Below are 15582 nucleotides of genomic sequence, written 5' to 3' on the forward strand. Positions count from 1 at the left end.
ATCATCCAGGTCCTAGGCACCACGCAGGAGCAGGGGAGGACAGACCTGGAAGCAGGCAGCAAGAAGAAGCTTGCAGCACCAGGCCCAGGAAATTTTGCCCCCCCTGCTCCAAACAGAGAATTTTAAATGTGGCCTTGCATTGTGCAGATCTACCTCATAAGAACATAAGAATAGCCATACTGGTCCATCTAGCCCAGTATCCTGCTTCTAACAGTGGCCAATCCAGGTCACAAGTACTTGGCAGAAACCCAATTAGTAGCAACATTCCATGCTACCACTCCTGGAGCAAGCAGTGGCTTCCCCCTTGTCCATCTCAATAACAGACTATGGACTTTTCCTCCAGGAAAATATTCAGGATATCAACTGGGCTGAGAACCACTGGTTATGGGTAACGTCACGTTACACAAATATAACAACATGTATATAACAACATGTAATATGCAACTATAAACTTAGCAACAAAATAACAGGAGGGATTGACATGCAACTGATGTATGTAAACAGATCACTTAGGTTTGAGCTAGACCAGGGTTTGCAGCTACAGAGGCTGAGACAAACCCCAATCTATTTATCCACTGTGGGATTTTACAGGCATTCAGTTTGCAGCCCAGCTATTTCAGCTCAATGCAGGAATTACTGGGAGTTAAAATCAGTGCTGGGGAGCCCACAGAGGGGATGTTGCTATATATGGGTCCTTTGAAATTGCACTTCCCTGTAATCTGATCAGTCTAGGAACTGTTGAAATTGCTGCTGAGTGTTTTCTATTCTGCTTGTGGCAACCTTTACTTTTGTTAGTTATGGACAATACGTAAATAAATAGCACTTCCCTTGGACACTGGCCAGAGTAATCAGTGGTGCCAGCTCACTGAGGTCAACATACAAATATTAAAAAACCTTGTCCCCTGTGTATGTAAATGTTAGCGTCTAGTTTATAAAATTACCCTTTGCTCCCAAGGCCCAGCGTCCATATTTTATTTATTTATTAATTTATTCACACTCTGTACTTGTATCAGATAGTAGTTAATCAGTGGCTTATAGAATAAAGACCACTGTGCACTTTCTGCCGGATGTATGTGCAGGTTATGGTGCGCTTGCGCAGAATGCTGAGAGGGCTCTAGTGTGGGTGTTAACATGTGATACAGATGATTGCAAATTGCATATTAATTTACAAAATACTACACGATATTCAAAACACTCAATTTCACCAGACTAATCTTCTGTTGATAGACGAAAACGACTTCAGAAGCTCATGTGCTGATGATCAGAAGTCCTGCGCTTTTCCAAACTGCTCTAAAAATAGCACTGGAACAGCACAGGGCTATAACGCCCCTATGATAAGCACTAATAGCATGCTAATTTAGGCACGCTATTAGCGCTATAGGGGTAAAGTGCGGTAGGATTGTGCCTGTATCATCCCGCACTAGTTTTACAGGTCTGGGCTGTCGAAAGCCTCGACCCGTCAAACGCAGGAGATGGAGGTCCGTGGGAAACCCGGATCTCTGCCATCCCTTCGGTCCAGGTGGCCTAGTGCCACCCCTAAGCCCCCCAACAGCGATACAGGGGCTGGAGGTCCCCCCTCCCAATAAAAAAGCCCTAGTGGTATCTCCAGCCCCTCCATGACCCCCTCACACTGAAAAAAAAAAAGCCACAACCCCCCCCCCCCCCCAACTCGTGGTGTAGAACACTTCCTCCTCATCCAGCGTCCCCTTCAATATAGCAGCACCCTGCCCTGCCCAGTGCATCCCAGATCGAGAGAGGCTGGTTCCCAGTGTACTAATTACTGGAGTAGAGACCAGGCGCTATGGTCCGCAATGAAAAACGACTCATTATTTGATTTAAAAAAAAATGGACCAATAATGATATTGGAGAATTTTGGTCTGATGATTTGAGATATTTTCCATCAGTATCTCTCCACTCGGGTCGTATAAAAAATATACTTATATACAAGTCACATTTTCTAAACTAGATACCTACACGTATACATTTGCTTTTAGACTATGTACCCGTCTTTAGGGCTTTTTAAAATGTACTCGATTAACACTTAGGCATCAGACACTGACAGTTACCGTCTGTGCTTGCAGTAATCTGAAACTCCGCCCCCCCGTCTCGCGCACGGCACGCGCTCCATTCATTCTCTACTTGTCTTATGCTCAAGCGCGCAGTCACCTCCGCGCGTTTACGACACTCTTCTGCGACAGCTGGTGGTGGGCGAGCGTTTGTCGTAAAGCTATAGGCGCGCCGCCCGGAGAGAGAGGTCATTGTGGAAGGCGGAGAGAGCGGGGTGAGGGCGGTGGTGGTTGTGGTTCCCTTCCTAGCTCGTATTTTCCCCTGCTCCGTCCTGTCATGCTCCGCTTGGTTTTGCGTCTGCGGCCCTGCGCCCGCTGCCTGACTCCAAAGCCCTGGCTGGCTGGGAGGCTCCGGCGGTATCATGCCGGTATGATTCGCCTGCGGACCGGTGATGCTCCCCTACTCCGGAGCAGCCTGGGACTTGGGCCTGTCAGGAGGTGGTACAGCCTGCCGCCCCATCAGAAGGTGAGAGAGGTTGCGTACTTTTCTTCTGGGTGCCATAAAATCGTTCCTAACCCGTAGGGCAAAGATCAGAGACGAGTACTTTACTCCCCCTCCTTGACGTTTAGGGCTTGAGTGGTAGGAGATCAGTGGCAGGACTCTCCCACTCCCACCTGTCTCTTTGCTAGTTGAAAGGGAGGGGGATTGACAAGATCCTTATTTCAGGAGGATCAGTGAAAAAATGGGGTGACTATTCCAGCATCAGGTGAGATGATGCCTCCCTCCCTCCCTGATAGTTTTTTGCCCAAGAGTCAATGAGGTGGTCAAGTGGAGGAGTGGCCTAGTGGTTAGGGTGGTGGACTTTGGTCCTGGGGAACTGAGGAACTGAGTTTGATTCCTACTTCAGGCACAGACAGCTCCTTGTGACTCTGGGCAAGTCACTCAACCCTCCATTGCCCCAGGTACAAATAAGTACCTGTATACAATATGTAAGTCGCATTGAGCCTGCCATGAGTGGGAAAGCGTGGGGTACAAATTCAACAAAAAAAAAAAAACCCTGAGTGATATATCATTATTCTGCACCTCCTTGGGAGGGAGGGTGGCACACAATTTTATTTGGCTGCCATCATGAGGTTATAGCTACCAAAAAGATTGGTAAGAGCTGCCCTAGAAGATCTGTGATAGGTGAGGATGAGGGAGCTCTATGATAATGAGATTGCATTTGCTTTCAGAAAATTGTATTAATCCATTTAGATGCTTGAAAAGGAAGGTTAACAAAGAGGTTGTGCATGATATCTTTTTATTGGACTTATTGAATTAAATTGTGGCAATCTTTTGAGAACTATGCACTCTTCAGTAGGTCAGGGCAGAAAGCGCTAAGGGTGATTTTGCCCATGCATATTAGGAAATTAGACTTTGAGGTGTACTTTCAAAACACTTAGACTTACAAAGTTACGTGGAGGATTATTTTCGATATGGTGTCTAAAAAGCGGGGAATATAGCCATTTCCAAAACAGAAATGTCTATCTTTTTTTTTTTTCCGAAAATGGCTATTTGATGTTTTTGTGCTCTGTGTTTATCTTTTTGGTCCATTTTCGATAAAAAAAAAAAAGGCCAAGTGAAAAACGCACAAAATCAAGCTATTGGGATGTAGGAGGAGCCAGCGTTCTTAGTAGACTGGCCACATAGACATCTCAAGACAACAATGGGGCACCCTAGGGGGCACTGCAGTGGACTTCACAAAAAAGCTTCCAGGTACACATCTCACTGTTGCTCCTTTATCTTGTCGGCTGAGCCTCCAAAAACCCACTACTCCTGACTGCACCACTACAATTGCCCTTATAGGTGAAGGGGGCACCTATATGTGGGTACAGTGGGTTTCTGTTTTGGAGGCCTCACAGTTTCCACCACAAGTGTTAACTGGTAGGGGAAGTATGGGCATGAGTCCACCTGCCTGCAGTGCACTTCACCCACCACTAGACTATTCCAGGGACCTGCATGCTGCTCTAATGGACTGACAGCCAGATGATCAAAATCAAACGCAGGTGCTAGAGGTCAGTAGCAGCCTACTAGTGCCCACGTTTGCTTCTGCCTGATGATCAGAGCTAGCCAGCATGTGAAACAACGTGCTCACTAGCTGTGATCGTTAGTCGCATGCAAATGCATGCAAATGAGGGTCTCTGCATTCCTCCCTGATGATTAGCAGGCAGCATGCCAAACAAGGGCCCTGCTCCTGCTGCAAACCCTATGCCAGCTTGGAGCTGGCATTAGAGTTTGCCAGTAAGAGAAGAATGGGGGAGACCCACTGAAGATGTTTGATAGGTCAGGGATTTTCTCCCGGACGTGTCACACCTAAACCCCCCATCCCCAAAACAAAAACCTTGGTGATCCAGTGGGACCGGTAACCACCCCCCCTTAGTTAAGCCCTGCACCGGGCACAGCGCTGCCATATTGAGGAGGTGCCTGAAGAGGAAGGAAGGAGTAGTCTCTTCCTCCTTCAATTACTACAACAGAGAGAGTAGGCTGTGGGAGGGGGATAATAGCAGTTCACTGGACCACCAGGTCGTAAGTACATAAGTATTGCCATACTGAGACAGACCAAAGGTCCATCAAGCCCAGCATCCTGTTTCCAACAGTGGCCAATCCAGGTCACAAATACCTGGCAAGATTCCAGAAAAGTACAAAACATTTTATGCTGTTTATCCTAGAAATAAGCAGTGGATTTTCCCCAAGTCCATTTTAACAGTGGTCTATGGACTTTTCCTTTAGGAAGCCATCCAAACCTTTTTTAAACCCCGCTAAGCTAACAGCCTTTACCACATTCTCTAGCAACGAATTCCAGAGTTTAATTACATGCTGAGTGAAGAAAACATTTCCCCGATTAGTTTTAAATTTACTACTTTGTAGCTTCATTGCATGCCCCCTAGTCCTAGTATTTTTGGAAAGAGTTAACAGACGCTTCATGTCTACCCGTTCCACTCCACTCATTATTTTGTAGACCTCTGTCATATCTCCCCTCAGCCGTTTTCTCCAAGCTGAAGAGCACTAGCCGCTTTAGCCTTTCCTCATAGGGAAGTCGTTCCATCCCCTTTATCATTTTCGTCGCCCTTCTCTGCACCTTTTCTAATTCCACTATATCTTTTTTGAGATGCGGTGACAAGAATTGAACACAATATTTGAGGTGCAGTTGCACCATGGAGTGATACAAAGGCATTATAACGTCCTCATTTTTGCTTTTCATTCCTTTCCTAATAACACCTGACATTCTTTTTGCTTTCTTACCACCGCAGCACACTGAGCAGAAGGTTTCAACGTATTATCAACAATGACACCTAAATCCCTTTCTTGGTCGGTGACTCCTAATGTGGAATCTTGCATTACGTAGCTATAATTTGGGTTCCTCTTTAGTTCATGTTGGCGGGTGGGGAGGGGTGAAGCTAGCGGTCCCACTGGACCACCAGGACATTTTCATTCATGTTGGGGGGGAGGGGGGAAGGGATGAAGCTAGCAGTCCCACTGGACCACCGGGGTTTTTACATTGTGGGGGTGGGGGGGCTTAGGTTTGATAGGACCTGACAAAACTTTTGCGGGAGGTTGTGCCTTGCTTGGGTGCGTGCTCAGGCACAATCCTCTCACAGAAGTACCCCTATGATCAGAGCTAATAGTGTGCTTAAATTTGCATGCTATTAGCTCTGATCATAGGGAATTTAAAGCCCCGCACAGTTCCGGCGCTAATTTTAGAGCGCTGTTTGGAACAGCGTGGGGCTTCTGGTCATCGGCCCATGAGTATAACATCTGAGACTGGCATAGAGGCTGATAAGTAATGTTTTAATCACATTTGGGGGTGGGAGGAGGTTAGTAACCACTGGGGGAGTAAGGGGAGGTCATCTGGTCAGTTCGGGCACCTTTTCGAGGCGTGGCCTTGAAAAAAAGGGACCAAGTAAAGTTGGCAAAATGCTTCTCAGGGCGGCCTTTTTTCCATTATCGGCCGAGGACGGCCATCTGTTAACCACGCCCCTGTCCCACCTTCCGTACACTGCTGACACGCCCCCGTGAACTTTGGTCGTCCCCACGACAGAAAGCAGTTGAGAAACGGCCAAGTCGGCCTTCGATTATGCCGATTTGGCCGACCTTGAGAGAAGGCCGCCCATCTCTCGATTTGCGTCGAAAGATGGGCGCTCTTCTCTTTCGAAAATGAGCTGGATAGTAACCTATGGAACTTTGTAAGTCTAAGTGCTTTGAAAATGGCCCTTTTGTCTACCTGTATTACATTGGTGATAGGTAGCATAGAGCAAATGGTGCCCTTCAGTAAACAAAAATGCTCTTTCTTAATATAATTGAATGCCATTGGTTAAAGGGAAATTTGATATTACAAATGGAATTCTGCTACCTTTCAAAAAAGTACATAGATGAAAAGAAGTGAAATGCAAATTATGATATTAGGAAAGCCTAGGACTTCTCCAGTGGCAAATGAACTATAGACATGAAGGTTTTTGAGCCTCTGATTTTTCCCCTCAGAATAGCGCAAAGTGTATGCCTACTCTTCAGTGCTAGTTCAGTATTTCTCTACTAGGGACAAACTGGTATATTGAATCAAATTAAACAATAAAATAAATCCATCCTGAACAGAAGAAGGTGGCAGTTTGGCAATTTTTTATTTAAAATGTGTTGTTTTCTAGGTGCCTTTGCCTGCTCTTTCCCCCACAATGCAGATGGGAAGTATAGCTCGCTGGGAAAAGAAGGAAGGAGACAAAATCATGGAGGGAGATCTGATAGCAGAGGTGAGTGTGGAAAAGTAGAAAATTCCACTTTGATTTTTGAAGTAATAATATTCAACATTTGCTGCAATTAGTATACATTGCCACTACGTTTCAGTGTCATAAGCAGTTGCGTGAATGAAATTAAAGCCTTGCAGTATTGTTCAAGGGTATTCATTCTTCTAAAAGGTTTTTAAAAAATTAGTTACATGCTTCTGTATTTTAATAGTTTACTTTTTGGGTCTCTTTGATGCTACCAGATCATTTCTTTTAGAATATTAATTGTTTAAACAAGTTTGAGTGGCATAGAGGAAAAGTGGACACTTTCTGTCCACCATCGTTTAGATTTTGGTCTGTTTTTAGTTGGTTAAAAATTGGGCTTTTTATATACTGGGGGAAAAAAATCAAGAAAGACTTTAAGAGAGCTCCCATTATTAGAGCTGCCAGATTTTATGCCTCTTCGCCCCGACATGTTTATTTCCAGGAGAGCAGAAACAGTTGTTTTTACAACTAGCAATGGTGAAAGACCATACAATCAGATATGCTGTGTACCTATTTATATATTTTCTTAGCTTTTCTTATTATAATATCATTTATTTTAATACAAAAAGGTGGAGACAGACAAAGCAACTGTGGGGTTTGAGTGTCTGGAAGAATGCTACCTGGCCAAGATTCTATTTCCAGAAGGAACGCGAGATATTCCAATTGGTTCCATTATATGTATCACTGTTGAAAAGTAAGCCTACACTTGTTATGTTTGAGTGCTAATACAGTGGCTATATTTGATATGTAAAACCATGTACTGTGTGTTTTCACTGGGTCAAAGTACGGTTCTAGGTCAGTTCCTACCTGGATAATTCCCACCTAGGACAATTCCCACTGAACCAATTCCCACCACACCAGGGAGGACAATTCCCACCTATAACCCCAAAAATACAAAACACACTAGGACAAGTAATCTCCCTCCCTTTCCTCTTCCAGAATGTTTGAGGGGGCCAGTACCGTACAAACTGCACCCCCCCCAAAAAAAAACAAAACTAGGTTTCAACCTAATTTAATCTGGGATCTAAATGTCATAAATAAGTAAATAGATAAATACAAACTGCAGTTCATATTGGGGGGTGGGGGGGAGGCAGTGCCCCCAAGGTTTCAATCTAATTCAGCCCCTCAAAACAACACACTGATTACGATTTATAACAAATTACCAGAGCTTATGGGACCCGATACAAGAAAGAAGTTACTATCGGTTAAAAAAAAAAAAAAATAGGCTAGAGAGGGTGGGAAATGACCAGGGGGGGAAAGTCATTGGTGGGAATTGTCTTGAGGGGAATTGGTGGGTGGGAACTCGCCTGATACCCAAAGTACAGGTACAAAAATTTGTTTCCAATTTAAATAACTGGGAGCGCAAAATCAGCTAGGCAATTTAAAATAAAATCTGTTATAGGAAAGGTACTAGCCTCCTAAGAACACTCTGAGGTAGAGAGTTGCACAGGGACAGAAATCATACCCATCCTCAACTATCCCCACAAGAATTTAACCTGTCCCTACTCAGTCCTACAAGAATTTAATGGTACACAAAAAAAAATTCCAGTCGGCTCGCTCAGTCTCTCTCTGGGTTTGAGCCGCAGCACTGCAAGCAAGGAAGGAACGAAAGTTGGAGCTTGGAATACTCTGGTGCGCACATGTAAGACTTGTCTCTGATTCACTGGCACTGTCTGCTGAGAGGTTGCCACATGCATGCACCAGTAGGTCAAGTGATATCTGATGCTTGTACCTGTGTCAGAGCTGTGGTCGGCGCATCAGCCTGGGAGCAGAGAGGATCGACAGTAACATAGTAAGTGACGGCAAATAAAAACCTGAACGGTCCATCCAATCTGCCCAATAGTCACACTCATTATCAATTCATAATTAAATCTACAATGAACGTGATATTATATATTTGATTATGGTCTTTTTTTTGGCGTTTCTGGGACACAGACCATAGAAGTCTGCCTGGTCTTATCCTTTATTCTCCCACTGCTGGAGTTGCTGTTGAAGCTCTCTTCAGCCTATTTGTCTTCTCATTTGCAGGACACAGACCGTCAGGGCCGCCAAGAGGGGGGTGGGGGTGGGGGGGGCAAAATTCCCAGGGCGTGTCATCCAAGGGGGGCCTGCCCGGTGCTAGCATTGTTCTCCTGTTCCTGTGCGCGGCAGCGCCGCAGAGCAGATTACTTCCTTCTTGCTGTGTCCAAACAGCCTCTTTGGACGCAGCAGGAAGGAATGAAGGAGTCTGCTCTGCTGCGCACAGGAACAGGAGAGCAGTACTAGCACCTGGCCCTGGGGAAGTTTGTTGTTCACAGGAGCAGGACAAGTAAGCAGGGCAGTGGGGGGGGGGGGGGGGTGTTTGCCCCGGGCCCAGCTTTGTCTCTTGGCGACCCTGCAGACCGTAAAAGTCTGTCCAGCATTGTCCTCATGTTCCAGCCGCTAAAGTTGCTCTCTAAGCCCTTTCCAGCCCCCTAAACCAGATTGCCATATATAAGACACAGACCATATAAGTCTACCCGGTATCGGCCCTAGTTCATCACAACCGGAGTCGCCATCTAAGCATCACTCGACACATCCACACACATGCAGCCATTTAAGTTTAGGCTTTTTATAACTTCCATTTTCTAATTAGAGATCCTCTGTGTTCATCCCATGCCTTTTTGAATTCCATCACCATTTTTGTCTCTACCACCTCCTTAATGGAGGCTTTCCACATCTGTGCTGTTAAAGCAAGGAAGAGCAGAAAGAGAGAGAACTCAAAGAACTTGGTACTCAGTAGGTGAGAGGCTGGCGCAAGTGCATCATACACTTCCACAGGAACCCCGCAGGAATTGTTTCCATCCCCACGGGAACCCCGCAAACCTCATTCCCATGCAAGTTTCTACTCTGAACACCTGTACTGAAGCTGAAGACCTGGTAACACTAAAGCAGCAGACAGAATTTGCTTATCAGCAAGCATCTTGTTCATTTTTTACATGATAACAGATTTTTGCTATCACTTTTTTGGCCTACACATAACTATCATTCTAGTTTATAATTTTTTTGTTCTTTTTTTTTCTATTTTGTGCAAGTAAAAAAAGAATTGATAAATTAGGCCCTGTGTGGCTAGCTGTCAGCTGTGCCTTATAACCCTTAAAGTGTAATTTGCAAATATTTGTCTGCACGTACATTTTACTTGTTGTCTTTGTCCCAGCTTTCAAAGGGAACATGCATGCATGTTTCCCTTTGAAAATGATTGCTGGGGCAAAGTCTACACAGTCATTTGCAAGTGCTTTTCCTACAGGTAGGTTATTTCTGGAAAAGTGTGCATAACAAATCTGAAAGTGCTATCTACACATTTGATTTTTTGCCCCAGGAATTCCTTCTCTTAATGTGATTAAAATTCTGAATCGTTATATACCCACATTTAGGGAGAAAAGTTTTAAATCACATTGAAAACTGCATGCTCAATATTGCATGGCACGAGAGAGAGAGGACAGCTAGGTAGGGTTTTTGCTGGCATCATCAGCTTTATTTCTATAGCTCAGAAGGGACCCTGAGCAAATTTCCAACCCACAGTTGGTATGTATTCTGGTTGGCAGTGAAAGAGAACAAACAGGCAAAGCTAGTAAAAGCCCAAATCCCAAGGAGAAAGCCAAAGACTTCCACAGGAAAATCTGAATGAAACAACCACAAGAGTGGAAGAAATTGAAGTATCAAGAGACCTCCATTCCAGGAGTATATAGTTTAATCATCAAGTCCCAGTCATGTCAACTCTACACAGTCTGTGTTTCAGCTAAAAAAAATTCTTCATCAGGAGTCACCTGCCGAGTCTTCACTTGTTGGTGAGAACATTGGTTGTAGTTTCCCCATATGTGACTTTTCTTCAAGTAGCGGCAAACGTGATAAGTAGTACACATTTACTCATTCATATTTTAATACAAGTGAAGACTCAGCAGTTGACTCATGTTGAAGGCTTTTTTTAGCTGAAACAAAGACTGTGTTTTGTTGAGTTGACATGACTGGGACTTGTTGATTAAACTGTATACTGCTGGAATTGAGGTCTCTTGATACTTTGTTTTCTTCCACCCTTGCGGTTGTTTCAAAACTAGTAAAAGCTCCATATTTTTCTCCAGGACATCACCTTTGTGCAGCGTTTGCTTGTCTGTTCATAGGTTGAGCTATAACTTCATGACTTCTGAGAACTAAAAGTCTTACTTTCGTATAGTAGAACCTGGAAAGAATTGTTCTCAACTATCAATCCCAGAACATCTTACTATTGTCCTTATTTAATGCACAGAAAGAAAGACTTTACTTAGTACTAACATCGTTAAATAAGTGTTTTGACTACTCCCTAAACTGACACATATCAGTTTGAAATTAAGCTGCGCCTTTGATTTTGTGCTATTGGGAGGAGGAGAGGAGCATTAGAAAAAATGGGACTGAAGGAAGATCTGAGAACAATCAGCATAAATACGTTGAAATAGTTTTATGTAGTCTATATAATCAGCAGTTTGTGAGAGAGCTAGATTACCATGAAGTTGTTGGTCATTCCATAGTACTTGCCACATACTGTGTGAATTCTGAAATAGAATGACCAGTTCTTAATGATTAGCAATGTGTAATTTCTCCTAACTTTTGTATTCTAGGCCTGAATATATCGATTCCTTTAAAGACTTTACCCTGGATTCTGCAGCAGCCTCTGCCCCTACAGCACCACCCCCAGCAGCAGCAACTCCCAGTGCAGCAGCTCCTCAGCCTGCAGTTCAGGCTCCAGGCAGTGCCTATCCCACACATTTGAAGGTAAAAGATATGCATATGGTGTGATTTTCCTGAAGTTTAATTATAATCAGTTTAATGCAGATTATATTTCATTGAATGGAAGATCAAGGATAGTTATGGGACAGCAGCAGATGTCACATACCTGCCGTTTTAGGGTTGGAAAATATAAGAACATAAGAATGACCATACTGGATCAGACCAATGGTCCATGTAGCCCGGTATCCTGTTGCCAGTAGTAGCCAAACCAGGTCACAAGTACCTGGCAGAAACCCAAATAATGACAGCATTCCATGCTACTAATCCCCAGGGCAAGCAGTAACTTCTGTCTCAATAGCAGACTATGGACTTTTCCTCCAGGAACTTGTCCAAACCTTTTTTTAAACCCAGATACGCTATCCTCCGGCAAAGAGTTCCAGAGCTTAATTATTTGTTGTGAAAAAATATTTCCTCCTGTTTGTTTGAAAAGTATTTCCATGTAAATTCCTTGAGTGTCCCCTAGTCTTTGTACTTTTGGAATGAGTAAAAAATTCCACACCACTCAGGATTTTGTAGACCTTGATCATATCTCTCTTCATCATTCTTTTTTCCAAGCCGAAGAGTCCTAACCTCTTTAGCCTTTCCTCATATGAGAGGAGTTCCATCCCCTTTATCATTTTGGTCATTCTTCTTTGAACCTTTTCTAATTCCACTATATCTTTTTTGAGATACGGCTACCAGAACTGAATGCAGTACTCGAGGTGAGGTTGCACCATGGAGCAATACAAAGGCATTATACTATTTTTGGTTTGATTCACCATTCCTAGCATCCTGTTTGCTTTTTTGGCCACCGCCGCTGCTGCACAATGAGCAAATTTCTACAATCCTGTAAAAATCCAAAACTGTTCACTTAAGTTGGACTTGATGGCATCCTGTCAGTGGAGCAGAATTAAGATTGTTGATTGCAAGATTTTGATTTGGCCTGTACCCTGCTATAATGTCATTGTAAAGAAGTGCAACCTGAAACCCTGAATTTGGGGTTCTCTCAGTCTGATGGCAAGAGTTGGAATCTTTATAGAGGGGCAGGAGATCCAGAGGAGAATTCCACTTCATTCTAGAACTGGGGTGATGTGACTTGCACAGGACTCTTCAGACTTCTACAACTGTTGCCATCACCACCACTGTGGGTGTTATCTCCATGCTTTGGATAAGTAGGAGGAGGACGAAGTAGATGAGAGAGGGAAAGGGAATGGAGATCTGCTTTTCTGTTTTAATCATCTGGGGGTCACATGAATTGGAGTCTGATAGGATAAAAGTTTGGGATGCACTGGGTTAGGGTTTTCAGCTTGGAGAAGAGACAACTGAGAGGGGGGAATGTATGATAGAAGTTTATAAAATTATGAATGAGGTGGAACAGTTGAATAGGAACACTTTTTTCTTTGAAAAGTTAAAGAAGAAGACACCAAGAGGCGTATTTTCAAAAACTTAGACTTATAAAGTTACATAGAGGCATATTTTCATAGCACTTGGACTTATAAAATTCCATAGTAACCTATGGAACTTTGTAATTCTAGGTGCTTTGAAAATGAGCCCCTCTATGAAACTAATAACCAGCAGATTTAAAACAAATTGTAAAAGTCCCTCCCTCCCTCCCTCACCCACCCACCAACCAACCACACACTCACACATACATTACATAATTAAGCATGTAATCTGTGGCCAGAAGATGTTGTCAAGGCAACTAACATAGTGGGATTCAGAAGAGATTTGGACAAATATCTGCAGAAAAATAATTATTAGCCAGATAGACCTGGGAGAGCCTTTGCTCATCTCGTGGAATGTACAAGATACAGATTTACCATTTTGGGATCTGCTGGGTAATTTTTACCTGGACTGGTCACTGTCTGAGACAGGATACTGAGCTCAGTGGACTTCGGTCTGACTGAATATGACTTTTCTTATGTGCTTATGAAGCCTTCAGAAAGAAAGTATAAAAAGGAACAATATTCTGTACAGCTGTTATTTATAAATCACAAATGGAAAACAATACTAACAACGAGCAACTGAATTAACCCCCTTTCCTGCCACCCTCTATCCTTCAAACCCCAACAATATCTGACTTCTACTACCCCAAGGAACCCTAATCCATCCTGTTAAAATGTCTAGGGGGACATAATACAACTTGCGCTGTATGCCCTAGTGGGGGAGAAATATGCAGGATTCAGTCTAGTTCGCCTGTCTTCAACTGTCCTTTCCGCAATAGAAAATGTCACCTCAGAAGATGTGCTGGTTTCAGGAATACACAAGATCCCCTGTGCAGGGTTTGCCAGTTTTGGCCAGCACCTTTGCTTGTTTTTCTAAAAAATTAAAACATTGGCTGCATCACTTGAACATAAATAACTGTCCAATTCATGAATAGCCTTCAAAGGAGGTATTGTTCCATAAAAGTTGCTCATAAAACTGCTAACATCCATTTTAATTCTTTTGGAAGGGGTCTTTTCTACATATGTGGCACTTTCTTGGAATGTGGATTGTTGAAGGATCCTGAGATGTTTTTGATGGACTCAACTTGCATTTCAATCTGGTTTTGGTACAGCCTTCTCAAAGATTCGGTTGCATGTGTTGTTACATCATCTGGGAAAATAATTGGATTGTCTTTTAGATGTGGATATAGAAGAGAACCAACACTGTAGTAGATGAACAGGAAAATAAGTGTCAATTAAGTGTTGGAAATGCTCCTTGATGCCAATAACAATGGATGAATCTGTTGCAGTAACAGTAAGATGCTTGAGCAACAGGGCACGTGATTCAATTTCTCTTTCTGTAGGCTTGAAGCAATTCTCCCTCCACTGCCTTCACCTTCTTCAGAATACTAGTGCCAGACTCTTGCTTGGGGCTGAAAGATTCAGCCATGTCCTCCTATTCTGAAGAAGTTAACATTGGAGTCCTGTTGTCTTCTGATTTATGTAAAGGTAATTCTCCTAGTACATAAGGCACTTCAGTCAGGGTCCTCTGTTTACCTATCAAATCTCTTGATCCCATGCAATTGAGGTCATCCAATTCATTCTCTATACACTAACCAGCTCACACGTGTTCTGTTCATATAGAAATTACATGATGCACAGCATTTTGTTGTCTTACCTCTCATATTGAAATGCCTTCCCACCTTCTCTTAGAAGTGAGAGAAACCTTTCTTGCTTTAAATCTACTCTGAAAACATTCCTTTTCTCCCAGGACTTTGGTGATGCTTAGCAGTGTTTGCTGGTCTTACTGTTAGGGGTAAGGGTTTCTCCTTGGTTTCAGGGTTTAGGCCCCACTGCACTACAGGTTTTCCATTCTCTTCTTTTTTCCTTCCTGTTCACTGATTTATTTGCCCTTATTATATATTTTTATGCTGTATGTTGTTAGAATGAGCAGTGCTTATTGGGGTATCAACCTGGTGAATAAAAGTGTATTGCAGATTTTTCATCATCCACGAAAATGCTAATTTTCCCTTCTAGCATTTTGGCAATATCATTCACAAAGATATTGAACAGAATTTGGTCTTAGGACTACCTGTGACTCCTATTCATCTATCTATCTTCCAAATTCCATTTGCTACTATTCTTTGTCCCCTGTCAGTCAACCAGTTTCTTATTCAGTATTCCTAGCTGCTCATCTTCATGAGCCTCCTATGAGGTACTGCATCAAAGTCTTAGCTGAAATCCAAGTACACTTATCAGCATGTGCCCTTGATATAGTTCTCTAGTCACTCAGTCAGAGAAATTAGGAAGGTTGATATGGTCTGCCTCTGGCTTAGATCTTGCAATCCACTGGACTCTAGAAAGTTTGCGATCCTCTCCTTCAGTAGTGTCTCCATTAATTTTCCTACCATCAGGGTAAGGCTTACTGGCCTGTAGTTCCCCATTTCGTCTTTACCACATCCATTCTCTTCCAGTGTCATGGAACTTATTCTGTCTCCAAGAATCTGTTAAACATATATCTGCCAGAACCTCTCTGAGCTCCCTTAGTATCTCATCTGGCTACATGGTTTTATCTACTGTCAGCTCTACAAGTT

At 43.3% G+C, this 15582-nt stretch overlaps 1 protein-coding gene across 1 annotated transcript in view; it reads left to right on the top strand.

Moving 5' to 3' along the window:
• Nucleotides 1-2233: 2233 nt before the first annotated feature.
• DLAT (dihydrolipoamide S-acetyltransferase) overlaps nt 2234-15582 on the top strand; it is a 51218-nt gene continuing 37869 nt past the window's right edge. The window contains exons 1-4 of the mRNA XM_030220629.1: nt 2234-2532; nt 6687-6788; nt 7376-7500; nt 11417-11570. Coding sequence (XP_030076489.1) covers nt 2344-2532; nt 6687-6788; nt 7376-7500; nt 11417-11570 — 570 coding nt within the window. The 5' untranslated portion in view covers nt 2234-2343. The remainder of the gene's footprint in view (nt 2533-6686; nt 6789-7375; nt 7501-11416; nt 11571-15582) is intronic.

The sequence above is a fragment of the Microcaecilia unicolor genome, chromosome 12 (assembly GCF_901765095.1).
Source record: "Microcaecilia unicolor chromosome 12, aMicUni1.1, whole genome shotgun sequence".
Lineage (NCBI taxonomy): Eukaryota > Metazoa > Chordata > Amphibia > Gymnophiona > Siphonopidae > Microcaecilia > Microcaecilia unicolor.